Raw genomic sequence first — 20440 nt, 5'->3', positions numbered from 1 at the left:
AACGATATCTGTTACATGGTTTTTTGTCAGTTTCCATCCACTATGACACAAAAGATAAACTACCATTTTGTCCTTCATGGCACGCACTAAAAATAAAATGAGTGACATGGCATGCTTTGCAAAACAAGCCCTTAAATTTCAGTAGCATTTCAAAAATGTTCACAGGTGAAAGCTTGTCAGTTAATATTAGGGATTACCAGATGTCTGGAAAAACCTGGACATGTTATATTTTTAGAGGACTATCTTGGTGTCTGGTCAGGTTTTCAAAACCTGGCAGTTTGTCCGGGCTTTGGCAGGCCTCCATACATGTGGCATCATCTCATCGCATACACACATGCTTGAAGGCCCTCTAGATGTGGTCTGGACTCAGGGAAGGAAAAGAGATGAGGTTCGCTTGGGGGGCGGGGCTGGGGGTGGAACAAGGTGGGGCCATGTGCCCTCTTTTTTTTTTTTTTAACAAATCTGGAAACGCCTAGTTAATACTAACAGGGAGCAGATAGAGTATCTTTATCACAGCTTTAAAGAAAAAAAAATATCACAGCTTGTCCACTTCAAGTTAGTCCACCATCTATGTGACTCAGGAGCCTTATAGAAAGGAGCTTCTAGTGAAGGAAATCCTGGGTTGCATGCAAAATGACCCGCAAAGGCAATCCACTGTTACTAAAGATAAATTGCCCAGAATAACTGGCTGAAATTAGAAGATCGTATACATTTCAGGTTGCTTGTGATAGTATATTTCAGTTTGAATGGTTTGGCTCCTGCAAGTCACCTGGTGGGTACTATTCATGCCTTATGTCCCTTTGTCAAAATTGCGCAGTTTTTCAGTGATGAGTGGAGAGCTATATCTGGTATCTTATTTAAAACTGACTAATTCAACAAAATGCACTAGAAATTCAGGTATGTTCATCTGCCCTACTCCAAGAGCCTGTCGCTATAAGACTTTTCTGGACAGGACATTGGAATACCAAGTGGGGAAGATGAATTCCTGGTTGAGACTCTTGATTACTCAAGCCTGCTCTTATCTTACCTTTAGGAAATCTTTGACAACTCATCTATTTGATAATCACGAATGTTGATTCAAATCCAAATTTATATATTTGAGATGGTGCTTTTTCATTTTTAATAGGTTATATTTTTAATATGCTCCTTTTTTAAAAACTGATGCTTTATTTAATTAATGCTGAATCTATAATAGCTGTTATTGTGTGTTTTTCCTGATATTGTATTTTTTAACTGAAATTATCTCAGTTTTTCCCTGTTGTGAACCACCTAGAACTGCTGGTGGGGCGGCATACAAAAATATAAATTATTATTATTATTATCTTCCCCACAACCAAAAAAATTTTGACGAGCTCAATCAAAAGTAAAAAAAAAATGATGTTTTTGGCTTATGATCATGAAGGCATCATCATCACAGACAAAGTTCCATGTGGAAGAAGTGTCCCAACAGTGTATTATTGTGATTTTTTTCTGCAAAAAATGCACAGAAAAATGCACAAAACTTGACCTCGGTTGCTCTTGGCTGGGCCACTCATTCTTCACGACAACGCTTGCCCACACATAGGGAATGTCATCATTGAAAATCTATTCAAATACGGCTGGGAGGTGTTACCTCATGCTCCCTACAGTCCAGACATGAGTCCACCAGACTTCGACCTTTTTCCAAAGTTGAAACAACCTACGCATGGACATCGTTTTGCATCTCTGGAATTGCTTTCTTCTGCCGGTACCTGAGCCATTCGGTAACTGAACAAAAATGGTATCTTGGATGGAATAATGAAGCTTCCCAGATGTTGGGACTTGGTCATTACAAAGCAGGGAGACTATATTGAAGGATTGTAAAGAAATACTTGAAAAAATATATAAAACATGTAAATAAAAAAAAATTAGTGTGCATCATTTATGAAATGGCCATCGTACTTGTGAGCCGCTTTGAGAAAAGCGGGTTATAAATAAAATAAGACAAAACTACAGCCTTTCTGAATTTCAGCAGAAGCAGTCAAACAAATTGCATGGTCATATGCTGGGGCCTTGCAAATGAAACTGGTTCAGTGACAATTCAACTCTGCTTCTCAATCTCTCTTTTTCACATTACACAGATACTTCTGGTTAGCTTTCTTACATCTTTGCTGAGGCATTCCAGGCCAGGCAATATTGCCAGATGTGCAATTGAAAAGAGTTAGGAAGAATTAGGGAGCTTTTCTGAATTTGAGCCCAAGTTCAAATTCCCAAACTGGTAGTAAAAATCAGAATAAAAACATCCTCGCATATCTTTCTCCCTCCCTCCTCCCCCCCCCCCCCCCTGTATGCGTTTGTGCCAGTGGCTAAACATCTGTCTTCCACAGATCATTGGGTATTTCAAATGCGGAAACAGCAAGCTGCTCTCCGGTGAGCTTGATTCACCCAAATTAATGAATGAGAACAAATTTTGCTGCTAACAGATTTGTTGACTTCAGCAGATAAAAGCAGCAGGACTGAGAGAGACGGTTCATAGACAACGGTGCGAAAGACAAAGGCGCGTGCCGACAACTGAGCGCAAGACGGAGGCACGGGCCGAAGAAAATTACAGTTTTTAGGGGCTCCGACGGGGGTTTTTGTTGGGGACCCCCCCCCCACTTTACTTAATAGACATCGCGCCGGCGTTATGGGGGGTTTGGGGGGTTGTAACCCTCCACATTTTACTGTAAACTTAACTTTTTCCCTAAAAACAGGGAAAAAGTAAAGTTTTCATTAAAATGTGGGGGGTTACAACCCCCCAAACCCCCCACAATGCCCCCACAACGCGGCGCGATGTCTATTAAGTAAAGTGGGGGGGTTCCCCCCCACGGCCCCCGTCGGAGCCCTAAAAACAGTAATTTTGAGCGGCGCGCACCTCCGCGCTGCGCTCAATTGTCTGGGCGCGCCTTTGTCCCGGCGCGCTTTTGACCTGACACCGAGAGAGACACACCCAAAATGAAGGCATTAGTCTGTACCTAAGTTAGGCGCTGAAATTAGCACTATGTGTCATTCTATAAAGGACACACGCCCTTTTTAGAACTATTCTTAGTATCTATTTTTGGGGGGTGCCTAGTTCCGAGTGCCATTTATTGAATCTGGTCCACACTGTACGAAGGGGGTGCTGAAATGTTCTCAGCCCAGCCAACCAACTTCCTAAATTCAGAGCCTTATTTTGCCACTGTAGCTGAAAAGAGTTATCTTCTTAAGTGCCAAGTTGCAGAACCAAAATTCTCTGTTTTGACATTGTTTCAGATCATTCAATGAACAATATCCACGCCATTCTCTTCTTGGTTGGGCTGAGAACTTTTCTGTGCACCCCTTTGTAGTGTGAAGGTTTCAGCTTTATTTAAAAATTTGATATACTGCCCTTTCAGTCTCTTGTAAGAAGAGCTGAGACTGTGATATCATAATGCTTCAATCCACCAATAAGAGCAAACCTCATCAGTGATGTCACAGTAGCTTGATTGCTCACTTTTCTTAAATATTAGGGGGGTCCTGAAATGTTCTTGGCCCAACCAGCCAACATCCTAAATTCTGAGCGTTATTTTCCACTGTAGCTGAAAAGGGTGTTATCTTATTTCATTAAGTGCTAATTTGCAGAAACAAAATTCTCTGTTATGACATTGTTTCAGATCATTGATTGAACCATATCCATGTCATTCTCTTCTTAGTTAGGCTGAGAACTTTTCGGCACCCCCTTGTAGTGTGAAGAGTTTGTGTCTGGTAACCAGAGCTGAGATTGTGATATCATAATGCCTCATTCTACCAATAAGAGCCAACCTCATCAGTGATGTCACAGTGGTTTGATTGTCCTATACTTGGCTCACTTTTATTACATACGAGGTGGTGCTGAAAGGTTCTCAGCCCAACCAACCAACTTCCTAAATTCTGAGCTTTATTTTACCACTGTAGCTGAAAAGAGGGTTATGTCATTAAGTGCCAATTAGCAGAAACAAAATAGGTGCCTCTCAGCGTGATTTATTAAACAGCACCTAATTTTACTTGAATCACGCTGAACCGGGCCTATCTGGGTGCCCAACGTTTGGGCGCTTCTTATAGAATTTACCCTCTAATCTTCCAATGCCCACCACTTTGAACATTAGCTTTGAAATCCCAAAGCCACAAAAAGGCAGTACAGTGGTACCTTGGATTACGAGCATAATCCGTTCCAGGAGCATGCTCGTAATCCAAAATGCTCGTTTATCAAAGCGAGTTTCCCCATGGGAAATAATGAAAACTCGCTTTGATACGTTCCCACCCCCGAGGCCAGGGCGCTGTTTCCCCCCCCCCCCGCTCGCAAAGTCCCCTCCCCCGCGTGATCCGGCACCCCCCGTGAGAACAGGAACCCCCCGCCCGACCAACTTTAACTCACCCCCCCTTTGGCACCGGCACGCAGCCCACAAGAGCTGGTGCCGCTTGAAGATCTTCCCAGTCTCTGCCGGCTTTGAGCATGCATCTGCGCATGCTCAAACCCTTCTAATTCTCCAAGCGGCGAGATGGAGAATTAGAAGGGCTTGAGCATGAGCAGATGCATGCTCAAAGCCGGCAGAGACTGGGAAGAAGATCTTCAAGCGGCACCGGCACTTGTGGGCTGCGTTCCGGTGCCAAAGGGGGGGTGAGTTAAAGTTGGTCGAGCGGGGGGTTCCTGTTCTCGCGGGGGGAGGGTGCCGATTCGAGCGGGGGGGGCCTTTGCGAGCAGGGGGGAGCGATGCCGGTTATCGGGGGGGGGGGGTGATCGCAAATCGAGTCAACACTGGGTTTGCGAGACACGTTTTGCGAGAATGTTTTGCTCGTCTTGCAAAACACTCGCAAACCGGGTTACTCGCAAACCGAGGTTTGACTGTATATGAGTTCCCTTACCCTTAGTCTTTGCCATATATTTGAGTTTCTCAATGCTCATTGTCAACAACCACAAAAATAGTGTGTTTGTTTTTATTTATTTACCACCTTTCTAAAAGTTCACTCAAGGTGAGGTACAGCGTGAATATGTTTTGTTTGTTGTGGTTTTGTAAAACGTAATAAAACATTTCTGAACTTAAAAAAAAAACAACAACCCATAAGCAATAAACAATTATGTCCAAGAGATCCCGAAGCTGGATTCAATTAAATGTTGTGGTGTGTGCTGTTCTTTTGCTACTGCTTGTCAAGGGGACGCGAACCAAAACTATTTCAAGAGTCATTTCTGCTTTATGAGAAAACATCCTTTGGGCTCAGACCGACAATCGGTCAGGCCGATCCTCTCCAACATGCTATTAAGATGTTAAAACGCAAGTTGTTAATACGAAAAGAAGCATAACCGCCAACCTACAGTCTGAAGCAATTAGCACGGCCCTCGTGATTTAAGAGGCAAAGATGTGCAGACGGAGACAGAAGGAGTGCACTGCTGGGTCAGCTCAGCGATTCATGAAACCCAACATCTGGGTCACCAGAGAGCATCCGGAAATACTAATGTGGAGATCTGTTCTCTGTTGCATAGCCCAAATAAAATATAACAACCCCCAGTCATCTTCTTGACTAATGATTATCACTATCATTTTACCCTCCTGGTCCAATCCATCATCCTCTCCCGATTGGACTATTGCAACTCTATCTACTTAAGCCTAACTAAGAAAAACCTTCCACAGACTCCAACGGATTCAGAATGCCGCGGTCAAGCTCATCTTCGCTAAAAGTAAATTTGACCATGTCTCCCCGCTCCTGGCCAAGCTCCACTGGCTTCCGATAATCGCCAGGGTCCACTATAAATGCGCCTGTTTAGCTTTCAAAATCCTATATGGTATCCTCCCTCCCTTTATCCCTCTTTCTTGGAATTCCTCAAACCCTAATACCACCAGATCCTCCCACAAATTAAAACTATCCTTCCCCTCGCTAAAAGGCATTTCCCACACAGGAAAGCTAGGGACCTCCCTCCACTTCAAAATCACTGAGCTCTGGAACAACCTTACCTCCCCTCTTCGGAACTTGAGCTCTCTCCAAGTTTTCCGCAAACATCTGAAAACCTGGCTGTTCTCAAAAAATGCAAGTCTCCCTCCAATTTAGGAATCAAGGAAACTCTTATATCTTGGCATCCCAAGTCCTCTAAATTTTCTTCACACTTCTACCTCTAACCCTCTGTTGTAGTTCCTTCCTATTTCTCCTACTGTAAACCGCGTCGAGCTCTACGAACGTGGAGATGATGCGGTATACAAACCTAAGGATTAGATTAGATTAGATTAAATTAGATCTTTTCTCCAGAAACTTGTCCAAACCTTTTTAAAATCCAGCTACACTAGTTTCCGTGACACCTTCTCAGACAACATATTCCATAGCTTTATGGTGCATTGACATAAAAATGTATTTATTCAGTTTTCCATTTGTTCTTCCAGGGGAGCTCAGAACAGTTGACATGAATTTATTCAGGTACTCTAGCATTTTTCCCTTTCTGTCCCGGTGGGCTCACAATCTATCTAATGTACCTGGGGCAATGAGGGGATTAATAATAATAACAACAGTTTATATACCGCAGTACCATGAAGTTCTTATTTTTTTTTTTGTAATAATTTTTATTGGAAAGACAGCCAACACCAGAACATAGAGAAGCAGAAGTTACAGCATATTGGATCGAGAGGGGCGACCTCCCCTCCGCTCACCCCTAATCTATCCTGCTCTCCTCCCCCTCCCCCCCCTACCCTTAGCCGATTGGCCCCCAAGGCTTCGGCCGATTTGTCTTCGCTCCTCCCTATGTGGCTCGGAGCTTGTTTTGTTTTGTTGTTCTTCGGTCAATTCTACTGTTGTGAAGTTCTATGCGGTTTACAATGATTATTAAACAAAAAAATAAAAATGTTACAAATTGAATAGAATTGATATAGTTAATGTCTATTGTTTAGCAGTTCTAGAGACCTGTTATTGAGAGAGAGATTGTGCGAATCAGTTTCCTATGTACTTTAGGAACAGATGTGTTTTCAGTTGTCTCCTAAATTCCCTATATGTATTAAGTGAGGGTGCTGAGGCTGTAGCTTCAACCGCTGCACCACACTCTCCAATTGGATTTAGATGTTTCATACCAGCTTCATGGCTGCCCAATAGTCTTGGCGCTATTTGAAAGGGTAAATAACCGTTTCCTGCTTATCCATTCCACCGCACTCATGATTTTTAATAGACCTCTATTAGAGAATGACACGGTGACAAAATTCATCACCGGATAACCGCGGGAAACCATCTTCATGTTATTCTTTAAGGAGAGAGGGAAGAATCAGAGTATAATTGGGCACAACCACTGACCCGCAAGCTTTGCTTTGAAGAATGCTGGTGTAGAAGGACCGAGGTTGAAACAGACACTACAGAATGACAGTCTCTGGTATCCAGAGCAGATATTGTGATGTCATAATGCCTCATTCCACCAGTGCCTAAGAGCCAATCACATCAGTGATGTCACAATGGCTTCATTATCCTTGGCTCCCATAAGAATCAGAGTATGAATGGCCACAACCACTGACCCACAAGCTTTGCTTTGAAGAATGCTGGTGTAGAAGGACTGAGGTTGAAATAGACACTAGAAAATGACATGGGATTATTTCCCGCGGTTATCCGCGGGGACGGGAACGGTGATGAATTTTGTCACCGTGTCATTCTCTAACCTCTATCATATCTCCTTTCAATTGGCTCTTCTCCAAGCTGAAGAGCCCTAACCTTTTTAGTTATGTCTCACAGGGAGCCCTTCTAACCCCTATTATCATTTTGCCTCCCTTCACAATACCTTTTATAAGGTGAGACGCACACAACACAAAGAGGGATGCAGGACTAATATGAAATAATTGAAAGCAAAAAGGATCTTACCTGTTTGTAGCAAACCAGCTCCACTGTCTTTAACTTCAAAATGCCGTTGGATATCCAGCAATACCCCTATGGGAGAAAACCAAAGAGCTGTTAATTCATCATTTTTTTTTTTTTTTACATTAAATATAGCAGCAGATAAGGACATTAAGGCCCATAAGAGCAGATTCTGCAATCAGTGCCATCATCAGCAGTCACTTACAAAAATGGCGCCAATCGCGTGTCAATCTATGGCACCGTTTGAAGACTTGCAGCACCTGTGAAAGGTAGGCGCCAGTAATGTAGGCCTGGGTTGTAAAGGTTGGGTGCACCCAACCTGAGCAGACATTTTTTTTCTGACCAACAACATGGCCATAGCTAAAAATTCAACCCCACCCCAAATTTGCCCTTATAGCCAGTGTCACCAGCAGGGTTAAGGCAATGCGTCCTGTGCCACTGGGACATAGAAGTTTTTGGCTCCTGTGTGCTGTGGCTAGCAACACAGGGATAATTAATGTCAGGATTCAACACGACCAAAAAAAAACACACTGCAAACTGGTAAGTATGGAAACAAACAAAAACTGGACTGGATTTAATGGAGCGATTCCCCACACAAAATGGTTACTTTACAAAACAACTTGATATCAGTCTTCAAAAATAAAGTAATCAAGCACATTAAACTTTGTCAGGTCATAGCCGCTCATCGGTAAGTCCTTGAGCCTCCAGTTTAAGTAACTTTAAGAGTCTTATTGCAAACCACTTTTTCTCCAAACAGCGAAGAGGTTTTAAAACTCAAAAAGAAAAAAAAACAACAAATTTCTTCTTCCTTTTTCCCCAGTAAAGGTTTGCTGCACATCCAAAATAAAGTCCTGGCCTAAGTCTTTATTTTCTTTCAACAAACAATCAGACTTAAGCTTGAACCAGTGCACCCGCACTGATTCCTCCAGCCGCAGTAGTGCTGGAGAAGGTGGTGTGCTCCACGTGCTGGAATATTGCCAAGATATGGCCCTCTATCCCTCCACAATTAACGTGGGGCTAATCCCCACCACCTTTCAACAACACTGTCAGACTTGCTCAAGAATAGTCCATACTGAAAAACTGGTACATTTGTAATCCACAGTGACCACTTGCCTTTGGTTAGCAAACTTCCATGGGCTGTGGGTTGGCAGGTACCTCTGTGCAGGACTCCGGTACAAAGTCTAGTTCCATTTCCTGGAACTCTGAGAAAGGCTCTTCAGATGGCTCTGCCCCGGCCTCTACCAGTTCCATCTGCTCTGGAACATAACAGCCTTGCAGAGCCCTCAGCCCTGAGCTTGGTGACTGTTTGCCTTCACTGCCTGCTTGCCTCTCCCCTTCCAGCCAGGCAGCCTTGAGGTTTAGGAACTTGGGACCACGCCCCAAACTCTCAGGTGTGCCGGATATCCTCCCTTCCTTTCCCTGACTAGGTGGGGGAAGGGAAATCTGCCTTCTGACACCTGCACTCCCTCTGCTGGACACAGGAGTAATAGTAGGCACAGGGATATCTGCTCTAACAGTGGGATTTCTACTATGCACAGCCCTAGCAGGCATACCTTGCATATCACACCAGCAAGGACCCCTTATAACCCTTTCCAGGTCCTGTATCATGGGGAAGAGTTATCCCACTTACATTTAGCAGAGAACTCAGTCGTCGTTACACCAAGTGCTTGCTGGATTTTTATCGTTGTTGGAGTTATTATTTTGGCATTTATATAGTGCCCTAAAGCAGAACACTTTTCAACAAATTCCATACAGGTACAATGAGAGCCTGCCCAAATGAGTTATACTCTATGTAAGTACCTAAAGCAATAGAAGATGAAGTGACCTTCCCAGAGGAAGTAGAATTTGAACAAGAATCACTTGAATACTAATTTCTACTAACCCTAGGGCACCATGAAGAGGGCCAGGGAGTAGAGGAAGACAAAATACTTACTCTCGCCTTACAAATGTACTCTGCTCCCATCACATAATCAAAGGCAGTGCACAATCATGTTATAATGTTTACACCAGATGTCTATGTAAGGATTACTTCTCTACTATGGTTTTCAGAGCCCCACAGAATGACCTAACAGCAGGAGCAGTGAAATCCACCATGCTGACTTAGGACCTGAGATTTAGAGATTTTTCACAAGCCTCCTTTTCTAAAAACAACATATTTCTTCTTAATCTAGCCCAGGGGTAGGCAATTCCAGTCCTCGATAGCCATGCATACAATGGAAGCAGTCCATGCAAATTAATCTGGTGATGTTCATTGTGGAAATCTTGAAAACCCGTCTGGATTGTGGCTCTTCAGGACTGGAATTGCCTACCCCTGGTCTAGTATAACGTACTGCAAGCTACAGGACTCCAGTGTCTCTAAGATCTGAGGAATAAACAGAGCTCTGCTTTCCACTGCACATATGTTTTCTGCAGTACTCTCGTTTCTATCTTTTCTTCATTCCCTTTCTGCTGCTGTTTTCCTTTTTCTGTTCTTTGCTTAAAAACAAAAAAAACAAAAAAGAGAGAGAGATCGAGATCCACAGGGTGATGAATTCTTGAACACACACAAACATCTCTATGCCCATTATAAATACACCAAAAAGTTCCTCTACAACTACAATCCACTATGGAGTAAACCATGGGTGTCAAAGTCGGTCCTCAAGGGCCTCAATCCAGTCGGGGTTTCAGGATTTCTCCAATGAATATGCATTGAAGCAGTGCATGCAAATGGTTCATAGACAACGGCGCGAAAGACAAAGGCGCGCGCCGATAACTGTGCGTAAGACGGAGGCGCGCGCTGAAGAAAATTACAGTTTTTAGGGGCTCTGACGGGGGTTTTTGTTGGGGAACCCTACCACTTTACTTAATAGACATTGCGCCGGCGTTATGGGGGGTTTGGGGGGTTGTAACCCTCCACATTTTACTGTAAACTTAACTTTTTCCCTAAAATCAGGGAAAAAGTTAAGTTTTCAGTAAAATGTGGCGGGTTACAACCCCACACACACCCCACAACGCCCCCACAACGCGGCGTGATGTCTATTAAGTAAAGTGGGGGGGTTCCCCAACAAAAACCCCCGTCAGAGCCCCTAAAAACAGTAATTTTGAGCAGTGCGCGCCTCTGACTTCAAAATCTTCTGTGGTCATTTTTGTATAACTTCAATATGAATACTTGTTAATTGTGATTCATATGTTGCTTTTTATGAGTTTAAGAATGAAAAGATGAAAAGTCGGCATTTTCACTTTTTAAATAGGTAAACTGCAAAATTTGACTATCCTGGTCACAAAAGTAAAGTTTTAGGCATGAGCAATTAGGAAATTACACTTATTGCCCAGGAACAAAAATCATGGTATGTGATAGTGTTATTAGAAAATGAATGGCATAAACTGAAGAACTAGATTTACCCAGTCTGTGCCCCTTATATGGCGATTCAGTTTAGGATGGGCTGGGGAGGGCTTCGACAGGAAATCGGGTAATTTGGAACATGATGGTGGTGCTGGACAGACTTTTACAGTCTGTATCCCATAAATGATGAGATGGTTTGGATAGGCTGGAGTAAGCTTCGACAACAACCAGGGCCAGATTAACGGTTAGGCCCAGTAGACAGTGGAGTTGTGTGCCTAGTAGAGGTCTGCACGGGAACGGGGATCGCGGGAATCCCGCGGGTCCCGCAGGGTTCCCGCGGGAATCCCCCCCTAACCCACGGGACTCCCACGGGGACCCCCCTCTGGTCCACGGGACTTCCACGGGGATCCCCCCTCTAGCCAACGGGACTCCCACGGGGATGGAAGGCTTTGGAAGCAGAGTTCGTCCATATAATATAATGGACACGTCAGCCTTAGTAAAAGAGGGGGTTTATAAGTTAATTACCTGAACAGAAAACAAAAAAAGGGTTCCACCAAAGAGATTCCACAAGGAAAACAGGAATTGATGATCCTGTCAGAAGTAATTGCTGCTTTTTATGGGGACGGGCGGGGATGGAGGTAATTCCTTGCGGGGATGGGTGGGGACGGAGAGGATCCTGACGGGGACGGGTGGGGACGGAGAGGATATTTGCGAGGATGGGTGGGGACGAAGAGGATCCTGGCGGTGACGGGCGGGGATGGGTGGGATTTCTGTCCCCGCGCAACTCTCTAGTGCCTAGGGGCCCTCGATGAATTAATCCTGCCCTGACGACAACTCCAGTAGCTGGAACCTAAGGACAGCACCAGGCGGACTTCTATGGTCTATGGCCCAGAAATATCAAAGAGAATAAAGACAATTTAATAATAAACTTATAATGAGTGTAACTATTGGGCAGACTGGAAGGCTCTTAAGGTCTTTATCTAAGTCATTTACTATGTTACTATTTTATCACCATTGGACTTCATTAAAATAATTTGCATTCATCTTTAGAGCACACTTTCTTGCGCTAAAGTCCTTTGAGCATTCTGCAAAGATTATCACCAGTGCTAGTCCAGCGCTAATTGGCTCTAATGCCAGCGTTAGCTTCTGAGCATCGGCCACCAGGACTGGCCCAAAATCTCCCTCTTGGAACTCGAGTGACTCGGCAGATCTGCAAATCAGAAACAGGAGTCAGGAAAGCAAGTGCTTTCGTCGCCCACAGGAATGCTCACTCGCCCTATTCTCTTTCCTCTCAGAGCTCTATAATTGTGATCCTGAGGTTTGGAATACTAAGAGGCGGCCTGCGTTTAAGTATTTACTCACGAAATTACTGGCTACCATGTGGAAAATGATCAGTAAACAAATATTTCCTCCTATGTGGTAACATTCCTATTTTTACCATCCATTATATAAAAGTTTCAATTATCTAGGTGCCGCCTACAACACCCTTTATTTTTGCAGTTACACATTTATGATTAGCTCTGTGGGAAGATCTGTGAACTACTCCTATTGCTGCCAAGAGTCCAGGACAAGCCCTTCCTTAGCAGGTATTTCCTGTAAGGGCAGCCACCCTCAGAATAGAAATGTAACTAAATAGGAAAAAAGTAAAAATACTTTGCACCGCTCCAAAAAGGCAAGGTACAAAATCAGTGTGTCCCAAACTTTTTCTGCCATGGCACACTAAACTTGGGGGCAGATGTCGACTGGTGATGTCACATGCATGTGCGTGATGTCATCACGTCAATGTCCGCACATGCTCAGAGGCCTTCCAAAACCTAGGCAAACTGTCGGGTTTTGGAAATCCCTCCATTGCAGATATAATTATCTACCCCCCCTTTCCCTTTTACCCCCCACTTTCATATTTGTCTTTGTAAAATGTCTTTTAATGTTCGCTCTCCCCCCTCCCATAAGTATTATTTTAATCTTTTACTTTATTTTAGCATTGTAAACCGGCTAGATACTTGTCGATGGTCGGTATATTAAAAATAATAAAACTTGAAACTTGAGGAGAGGCGCCAGCACCTGTGCCAGCAGTGGCAGGCTCATATCTTGCCGTGGCACACTACTATGCCACAGCACACAGCTTGCGATTTAATATAAATTGTTACAATTTTCCAACAGCTGGACAGGTCAGGCTGTGCATAGGAGAGGGGAGAGACAAGAGGGGCATTAACCCTTCTTGGCCACTGGCCTGCTAATATGTTATTCGTTCTTTTACTGCCTGATCCATAGAAAATTCCTTTGGGCAATACAAAAAATTACTTTATCCCTCCCCCCCACCCCCAACACACACACACACACACACACACTAGGCTACTGAGGCTGCGGGACAGAAACCTCAGGCAATAAATGAGACTGTCTTTGAAAGGGGCAGCATGTACTGTGTCTAGTCCCTTGAACCAGACAAAACGAGAGAACAACCCAACAGATCTGCAGTAGGTTCTTCTGGAGCAGAATGCATGGATTATTAAAGAGTCAAGGTGGATTTAGCAGGAGATCAGAGTGTGTTAGTTCTGGATTTGTTTGCTGTTGGGAAATCACTTGTTTTTTGGTCCACTTTTCCCGGTTCTCTACGTGTGTGAATCAAAACATCCCGGACCCCTGAGGAAGGAGTGTTTTCCGAAACACGGACCGTGTCGGGTCCTGCCTCTTCACATATGAGATTGCTACATTGTATTTACTCCAATAAAGATCCTGCGCCTTGCACATCATACCTGCAGTCTTTTCCTTTGCTTTCGTGCTAGTCCCTTAAACCGTAATTGTGAATTTGTTCCCCCTATTTTATATTTTTTTTAAAAAAAAAAGTTTTTTAATGCTTTGTATAATTTGGAAACCGCTTTGTTTACAAAAGTAGTATATCAAGACTTATATAAACTTGAAATGGGAAACTTGATTTCTGCTGGTAAATCACTACTTTACTTAGGAACATGCTTCTGAAAATTATCCTCTTAATGAACATAACGTTAATTGGGCTGGGGAACACCATACATTACTCAAATTCCGCAATATACTTTATGTAATGATACAACAAAAGTTGCCATTTTAGCACCTGGAATGCTTAATGATTTCCTGAAATTGCCTTAGTCTACTACATTTCTCAGCTGCAACACTTTCAGACATATATTCCATCAAATATGTATCTCTAGGTAGGACTATTCTTCCCGCTGATCAACAAAAGTTTTACAGCCAAGTACAATAGCTATCAAATTCTCATTAAAGGCAGAAATACCTTGCAGATTCACAATTTCTAGATAATTATTTGAAAATGATCACTGGCTAGTCAGCATCTCATCGTTCCCTTCCCTAGCCCTGTTCATAAACTCATATCTACCGTATTTTCACTCATATACCGCGCACACGGGTATAGCGTGCGGGGAACATAATTTTATGTAATAAAATTTTAATATAGCGCGCACACGCGTATACCGTGCATGCTAAAACCTCCTCCCGCCTACTCCGAACCGGCATCCTCCTTCCCGCTCGCGTCACCCCCCCTCCTCCTCTGATCCGAGATAATCTGATCCGGCATTCCCCCTGCGAACCGGCATCCTCCCCCCCGCTCGCGTCACCCCACCCTCCCCGCGATCCTACATCCCCCCCAGCACCGCAAAGACAACTCTTACCCGATTGGGCACCGGCACCAGCACCAATGCACAGCATGTGCCAGTGCCAGTGCCCGAAGATCCTCCCTCGTTGGGTTGGGCTGGGCTGGGCTGGGTTGGGCGGCGCGAGAGAGATCCTCCTTCTTCCTGCGCCGGGCTGGACTAGGCTTTGAGCATTTGCGCATGCTCAACGCCTTCTGGTCTCGCTCTCTCCGGATCAGAATGAAAAAAAAAAAATTTGTACAACGCGCTCACACGTATAACGCGCTTGGTTATGCACGGTTTGTAAAATCGTGTATAACGCACGCGTTATATGCGTGAAAATACGGTAATACACACATTCCATTTGCAGTTGCTATTTATCATTGTACAATGATCATTCACAGAAAGCAACTTTTGATCCTATAGAAAAATAATCTGCTTGTAAACGCGCAGTGCAGATGGATCTATTTTCAACACAAGCTAAAAGCAGCTGATTCCAAGAAGGGTTGATGGGTTAGTGATTGCAGTGTCAGGCCATAGCTATAAGAACATAAGAATAGCCTTACTGGGTCAGACCAATGGGCCATATAGCCCTGTAGCCCGTCCTCACGGTGGCCAATCCAGGTCACCAGTACCTAGGAAAAACCCAAAGCGTAGCAATATTTCAGAATCTCAAAGAGTAGCAACATTCAAGAACCCCAAAGAGTAGCAACATTCCATGCTACCGATCCAGAGCAAGCAATGGCTTCCCCCAAATCTGTCTCAATAACAGACTATGAACTTTTCGTCCAGGAAATTGTCCAAACCTTTCTTAAAACCAGCTTATCCACTCTTACTACAACCTCTGGCAAAGCGTTCCAGAGTTTTACTATTCTCTGAGTGAAAAAATATTCCTCCTATTGTGGTATATAAAAATAAAATTACCATATTATTATTATTTTAAAAAGAATTTCCATGTAACTTCATTGCATGCATCAAGTTTAAACTTTCAAGTTTATTTAAAATTTCTTATAACGCCCAATCAAGCTTTCTAGGCGGTGTACAAAAACGCCAAAACAATGAGCCAATTAAAATACAATTTAAAGAAAGACAAACCAGGGGAAATGACCTTTTTTTTTTTTTAAAGACATTGACGAACAGGAGCAAAAGGGAAGAAGGGTTAGAACTACAATTGATAGAAAGAAGGAAAACACTCAAGGGAAAGAATAACAAAGGGAGGGAAAACTGAAGGTAGAAACCTTTCTTGAATCTAAGTGGTCCTTAAAAGGACAGTTTAAGTTACAAAAACATCAAGGAAGAGTTAACTTCACCTTAAAATTGGCAAGAGTTGTTTTTTCACTTAAATAATTTGGGATATTGTTCCAAAGAGAGGGGGCACTAACAGAGAAAATTGTAGTCTTCATTGTGCTGATATGTTTAAATGAGGGGATGGCATGAAAATGCAATGTAGCTGTTTGACTTATAGGAATAGATATTGATAACGTTCAACTGGGCATCACCACAGAGGCTCCTCTATAGTTAAATCACCCTGGCCAGCTTTGCTGTTAATACTTAGTAGCAGAGTTAGAGGGCAGTGTTAGGACCAGGTGTTAAAATGGGTAAAAGAGGAACTGGTGTTGGTTTAAATATGGTAAGGTTGCAATTGGTCAACCTAATGCAGTGGTTCTTAAGCTTTCTTCTGTTGCGACACTCCTGACAAATTGTATTCATGTGTGTGACACACTGAACTCTACAATATGAGTTGTTAAAAGAAAGCTCGGAAGGATGGGAGCTTTTTCAGGCCATTTCTTCCTTCTCTGCCGCCAGCAGGGGCAGTACTGAAGGTCACAGCAATGAAGCAAGTCCAGATATTTCTGGGCCAGGCTTGCAGCAGTGAGGACAGCCACAGGGTATAGGGCCAGGCTGGCAGTATTGGAGGAAGCAGGATGCCGCATTTCCAGCCCAGGTTGGTGGAAGCCCATGCAGGTTTAGGATGCTGGTCGCTGGTACAAAGGAAGGTGTAAGTAAGCAGACCTGCCACATCTCCAGCTTGGGACGGTGGCAGCATAACATAACATAACATTGTGCTTATTGACCGAGTAACCAGAAGTTCAACACGGTTTACAAAAAGTTATAAAAGCAAACATGTTACACGAAATAAGATGATTCATTAAACCAGGGGTGTCAAAGTCCCTCCTGGAGGGCCGCCATCCAGTCGGGTTTTCAGGATTTCCCCAATGAATAGGCATTGAAAGCAGCGCATGCAGATAGATCTCATGCCGATTCATTGAGGAAATCCTGAAAACCCGACTGGATTACGGCCCTCCAGGAGGGACTTTGACACCCCTGCATTAAACAGTCAAATATTTAGAAAAAAGATAGGTCTTCAATTGTTTTCTAAAATGGCCATAGGAATGGGTAGTAAGCAACAATATTCAGAATTCGTTGTCATGAAGAGCTGCCTGAGATGCCAAAGTATGATTTAGAAATTTCTTACTCTTCCAACCCTGGACAGATGGAAAATTAAACAAAGGATGAGTTCTTCTACTATGTCTGTATGATGATAAAGAAAATCTATTGACTAAGTAAGAAGGAGCTGTACCAGAAACAGCCTTGTAACAGAAACAGCCTAGTTTAAACAGTACCCGGGCCTCCATTCGCAGCCAATGCAATTCGCAATCAAATTTCTTCAGGCCATAAATCATTCTGACCGCTGTATTCTGTATTACCATATTATTATTATTTTAAAAGTATTAGTATTGTTTTATTTTTATGTTATGAAAAATTTTCAATAAAACATATTGAACTTAAAAAAAAAAAAAAAAAGTATTTCAATGATTGTTGAGGGAAAAACCAGAAATAATGAGTGGTTATGGGGATTTCAAGATCTGTCTCCCTTTTTTGTGCTCTCCCTGGGCAAGTCACTTGGTCCCCCATTGCCCCAGATATATTAGATAGATTGTAAGCCACTGGGACAGACAGGGAAAATGCTTAAGTACCTGAACAAATTCATGTAAACGGAACTAAATAAATAAATGCATGTGGTTGTTAAGGAAAGCACGGCTTGCTACCTGTGTAAAACCTTTGATGACACCCCTCCCAACACACGCTGGTTGAGAGTCACTGACCTAATATGACGGAGAAGCAGAAAGGAAAGCAACCAGATAAGACTGATGAACCAAATGGTCCTTTTCTGCTAAATACTTTTATTCATTTTTTTTGGGGGGGGGAGATTCTTGGAGTCATTCTAGACAGGGATCTAGAACAGTACAGTCATGCCGAAATGTTTTCATAAGCTCAGGTTCATCCGTTCTATTTCCTCTTTTCTCGACCATTCTTCTATTAATATCTTGATTCACTCCCTAGTAATTTCAACCATAGATTACTGCAATGCCCTCTATCAAGGCATAACCCAGAAAGAAATCCGTCATTTACAATTATTACAAAATACTGCTGTTAAATTAATCTATCATGCTAAAAAGTTTGATCATGTCACCCATCTTCTCCATAAAGCACATTGGCTGCCTGTTTCTCATTGTCTTTCCTATAAAAATACTTCTCACCTTCAAAACAAAAAATTCTAATCAACCGGCGTTTATAGATAAACTTTTGATCCCCTACTCATCATCAAGGGTCCTCCAATCAAATAATAAAAATTTACTTTCTATACCGTCAATAAGGGAACTGTTTCATGATACCACTCACAAATCCATCTTCTCAGTTACCACCCCCTCTTTGTGGAATGCCCATCCACTCAATATTCAATTAGAGAACTCCCTCGAGATGAGATCCAAGATGGCCACGGTTTGCTGAGGCTGTGAGAGACACTCACAGAATTCGTCAGTCAATTTTCCTGTTTTGACAAACCTGATGCCGAAGCAAAGAGGGAAAAGTGTTTCTGGAGTCTCGATGCGCTTGGTGACTCCTCCACAGGCGACTCATGACGACTTCTTGAGGCGTCTATGCCAGGAGCCGACACAGTTGGGGAAACGCCCGCTGGAGCAGCGGGCTAGAAGTGAGGCTACCATGAGTCTCCTTGGGCTGGAATCGATGCTGAGCCCCGATGCCAGAACTCCGCCCCCTCAACCACAGAGTGCAAGCTTGCCGTGGGAAAGTAGTCAGTCCGAAGAGGCAGACACTATATCCCGGGAGGCTGAATTGAGCGAAGCACTGGAGAATATTCCTGTGGTTAAGACGAGGGACCAAGGTGAAAGACAAGACTCCCATGGGGGAAAGACACCAGGAATACCCCAGGCTGTATCAACAACTGCAAGTACATTTTCATTGCCTAAACCTACCAATGTTACCCTGGATTCCTTATGGGATTTAGTGACTGCGCTGGGACAGACTTTGTCACCGCAAATAAAGGATTTCGAAAATAAATTGTCTGAAGAAAGGGAGGAATTAAATGGATTTAAACAGAATATAATGATTGTGAAGTCTAATATAGAAAAAGTTGAGAAAGAGACATTGGAAGTAAAGGAAGTGCAAACAACCTTAATTAGAGATAGTCTCAACTTAAGAAGAAAGCTTGAAGGATTGGAAAATAATAGCTGAATAAATAATCTTAGAATTTTGAACTTTCCAAAGGTACCTTCATTGTCCGCTAAAGAAGTTTTAAAGAAATATTTTAAGGAAGTACTTAATGTTCCAGAAGATAATTTTCCTCCCTTCTCAAAAATATATTATCTTCCTACAAAGATTTCAGAGGAACAACGTCAGGTAGAGGGTGAACTGATGGATTTAACCACAATCCTGGAAACCTCAATGGAGGAGGTAGCTAAGCCAGCTACCCTATTAGCTACAATTGTCCTGCTGCCTGACAACAATTGGATTTTAAAGTTATACTTCAAAAATTAAGGGACAGAGAGTTCAAATATTCCCTGATGTGACAAAAGAAACCCAGAAACGCAGAAAACAGTTCTTGCTTCTTAAACCCGGGGTCACTGTGATGGGGGCTTTATTTTTATTACGTTATCCATGTAAATGTATAGTAAAGTATAAATCTTCTAATTATGTGTTCTTCGAACCTTCACAGCTAACGGGTTTTCTCTCCATGAAACGTCTTGAAGGTGAGGTTGTAACAACTTAGTCAAGTAATTTGCTCCTGTGATCCACCCTCAGATTTTCGCCTAATTGATAAATTGTTATATCTATGTAGTTTTTTTTGTTTGGTTTTTTTTTCACTCAGATTACCACCTTGGATTATAAATACGGGATTTTAAAATTGATTAAGCAGACAAATATATTTTTTAAATCTTCATTTTATTTTCCTTAGGTATATTTGTTGATTGTCTTGATCATACACTGTACAAGAAGTTATTCTTGATAATTTGTTCAATAAAATGATAAATTTAAAAAAAAAAAAACCTCCTTCGAAAAATTTAAAACTAAACTTAAAACTTTCCTCTTTAAAGATGCTTCATTCTCTAGCATCAGCCTCCACTTTCTAACTTCCTGATTCATATATAGTTTTGAAATATCTAATACTTCTTCTGACGTGATCCCCTCCTATTATTTTTACCACTCCCCATTTACCGCCTTTTTTTTAATTAATTTTATTTTGATGCATTATAAACAACTTCATCCTCCCCTACTATCCTTTCGTTTCATGTATGTTAATTTAAATCTGTCCAGTATTTTTAACATTTGATAAACTACCGTTTTTATTTGTTTTACCCTTTAACTGTTCTTATAATTTTTTTATAAT

General features: G+C 42.6%; 1 protein-coding gene across 2 annotated transcripts in view; it reads right to left on the bottom strand.

Annotated features, from left to right (window-relative positions):
• Nucleotides 1–20440, bottom strand: part of SPNS2 (sphingolipid transporter 2) — a 208396-nt gene that overhangs the window by 153411 nt on the left and 34545 nt on the right. For both annotated transcript variants that reach the window (XR_004537091.1, XM_033921929.1), the window contains exon 2: nucleotides 7813–7878. Coding sequence is in view for 1 of the 2 variants with exons in the window: in XM_033921929.1 (XP_033777820.1) it covers nucleotides 7813–7878 (66 nt within the window). In the remaining variant the exon portion in view is untranslated. The remainder of the gene's footprint in view (nucleotides 1–7812; nucleotides 7879–20440) is intronic.

The sequence above is a fragment of the Geotrypetes seraphini genome, chromosome 15 (genome assembly GCF_902459505.1).
Source record: "Geotrypetes seraphini chromosome 15, aGeoSer1.1, whole genome shotgun sequence".
NCBI classification, from domain to species: domain Eukaryota; kingdom Metazoa; phylum Chordata; class Amphibia; order Gymnophiona; family Dermophiidae; genus Geotrypetes; species Geotrypetes seraphini.
This window is presented reverse-complemented; position numbering and strand designations above follow the sequence as displayed.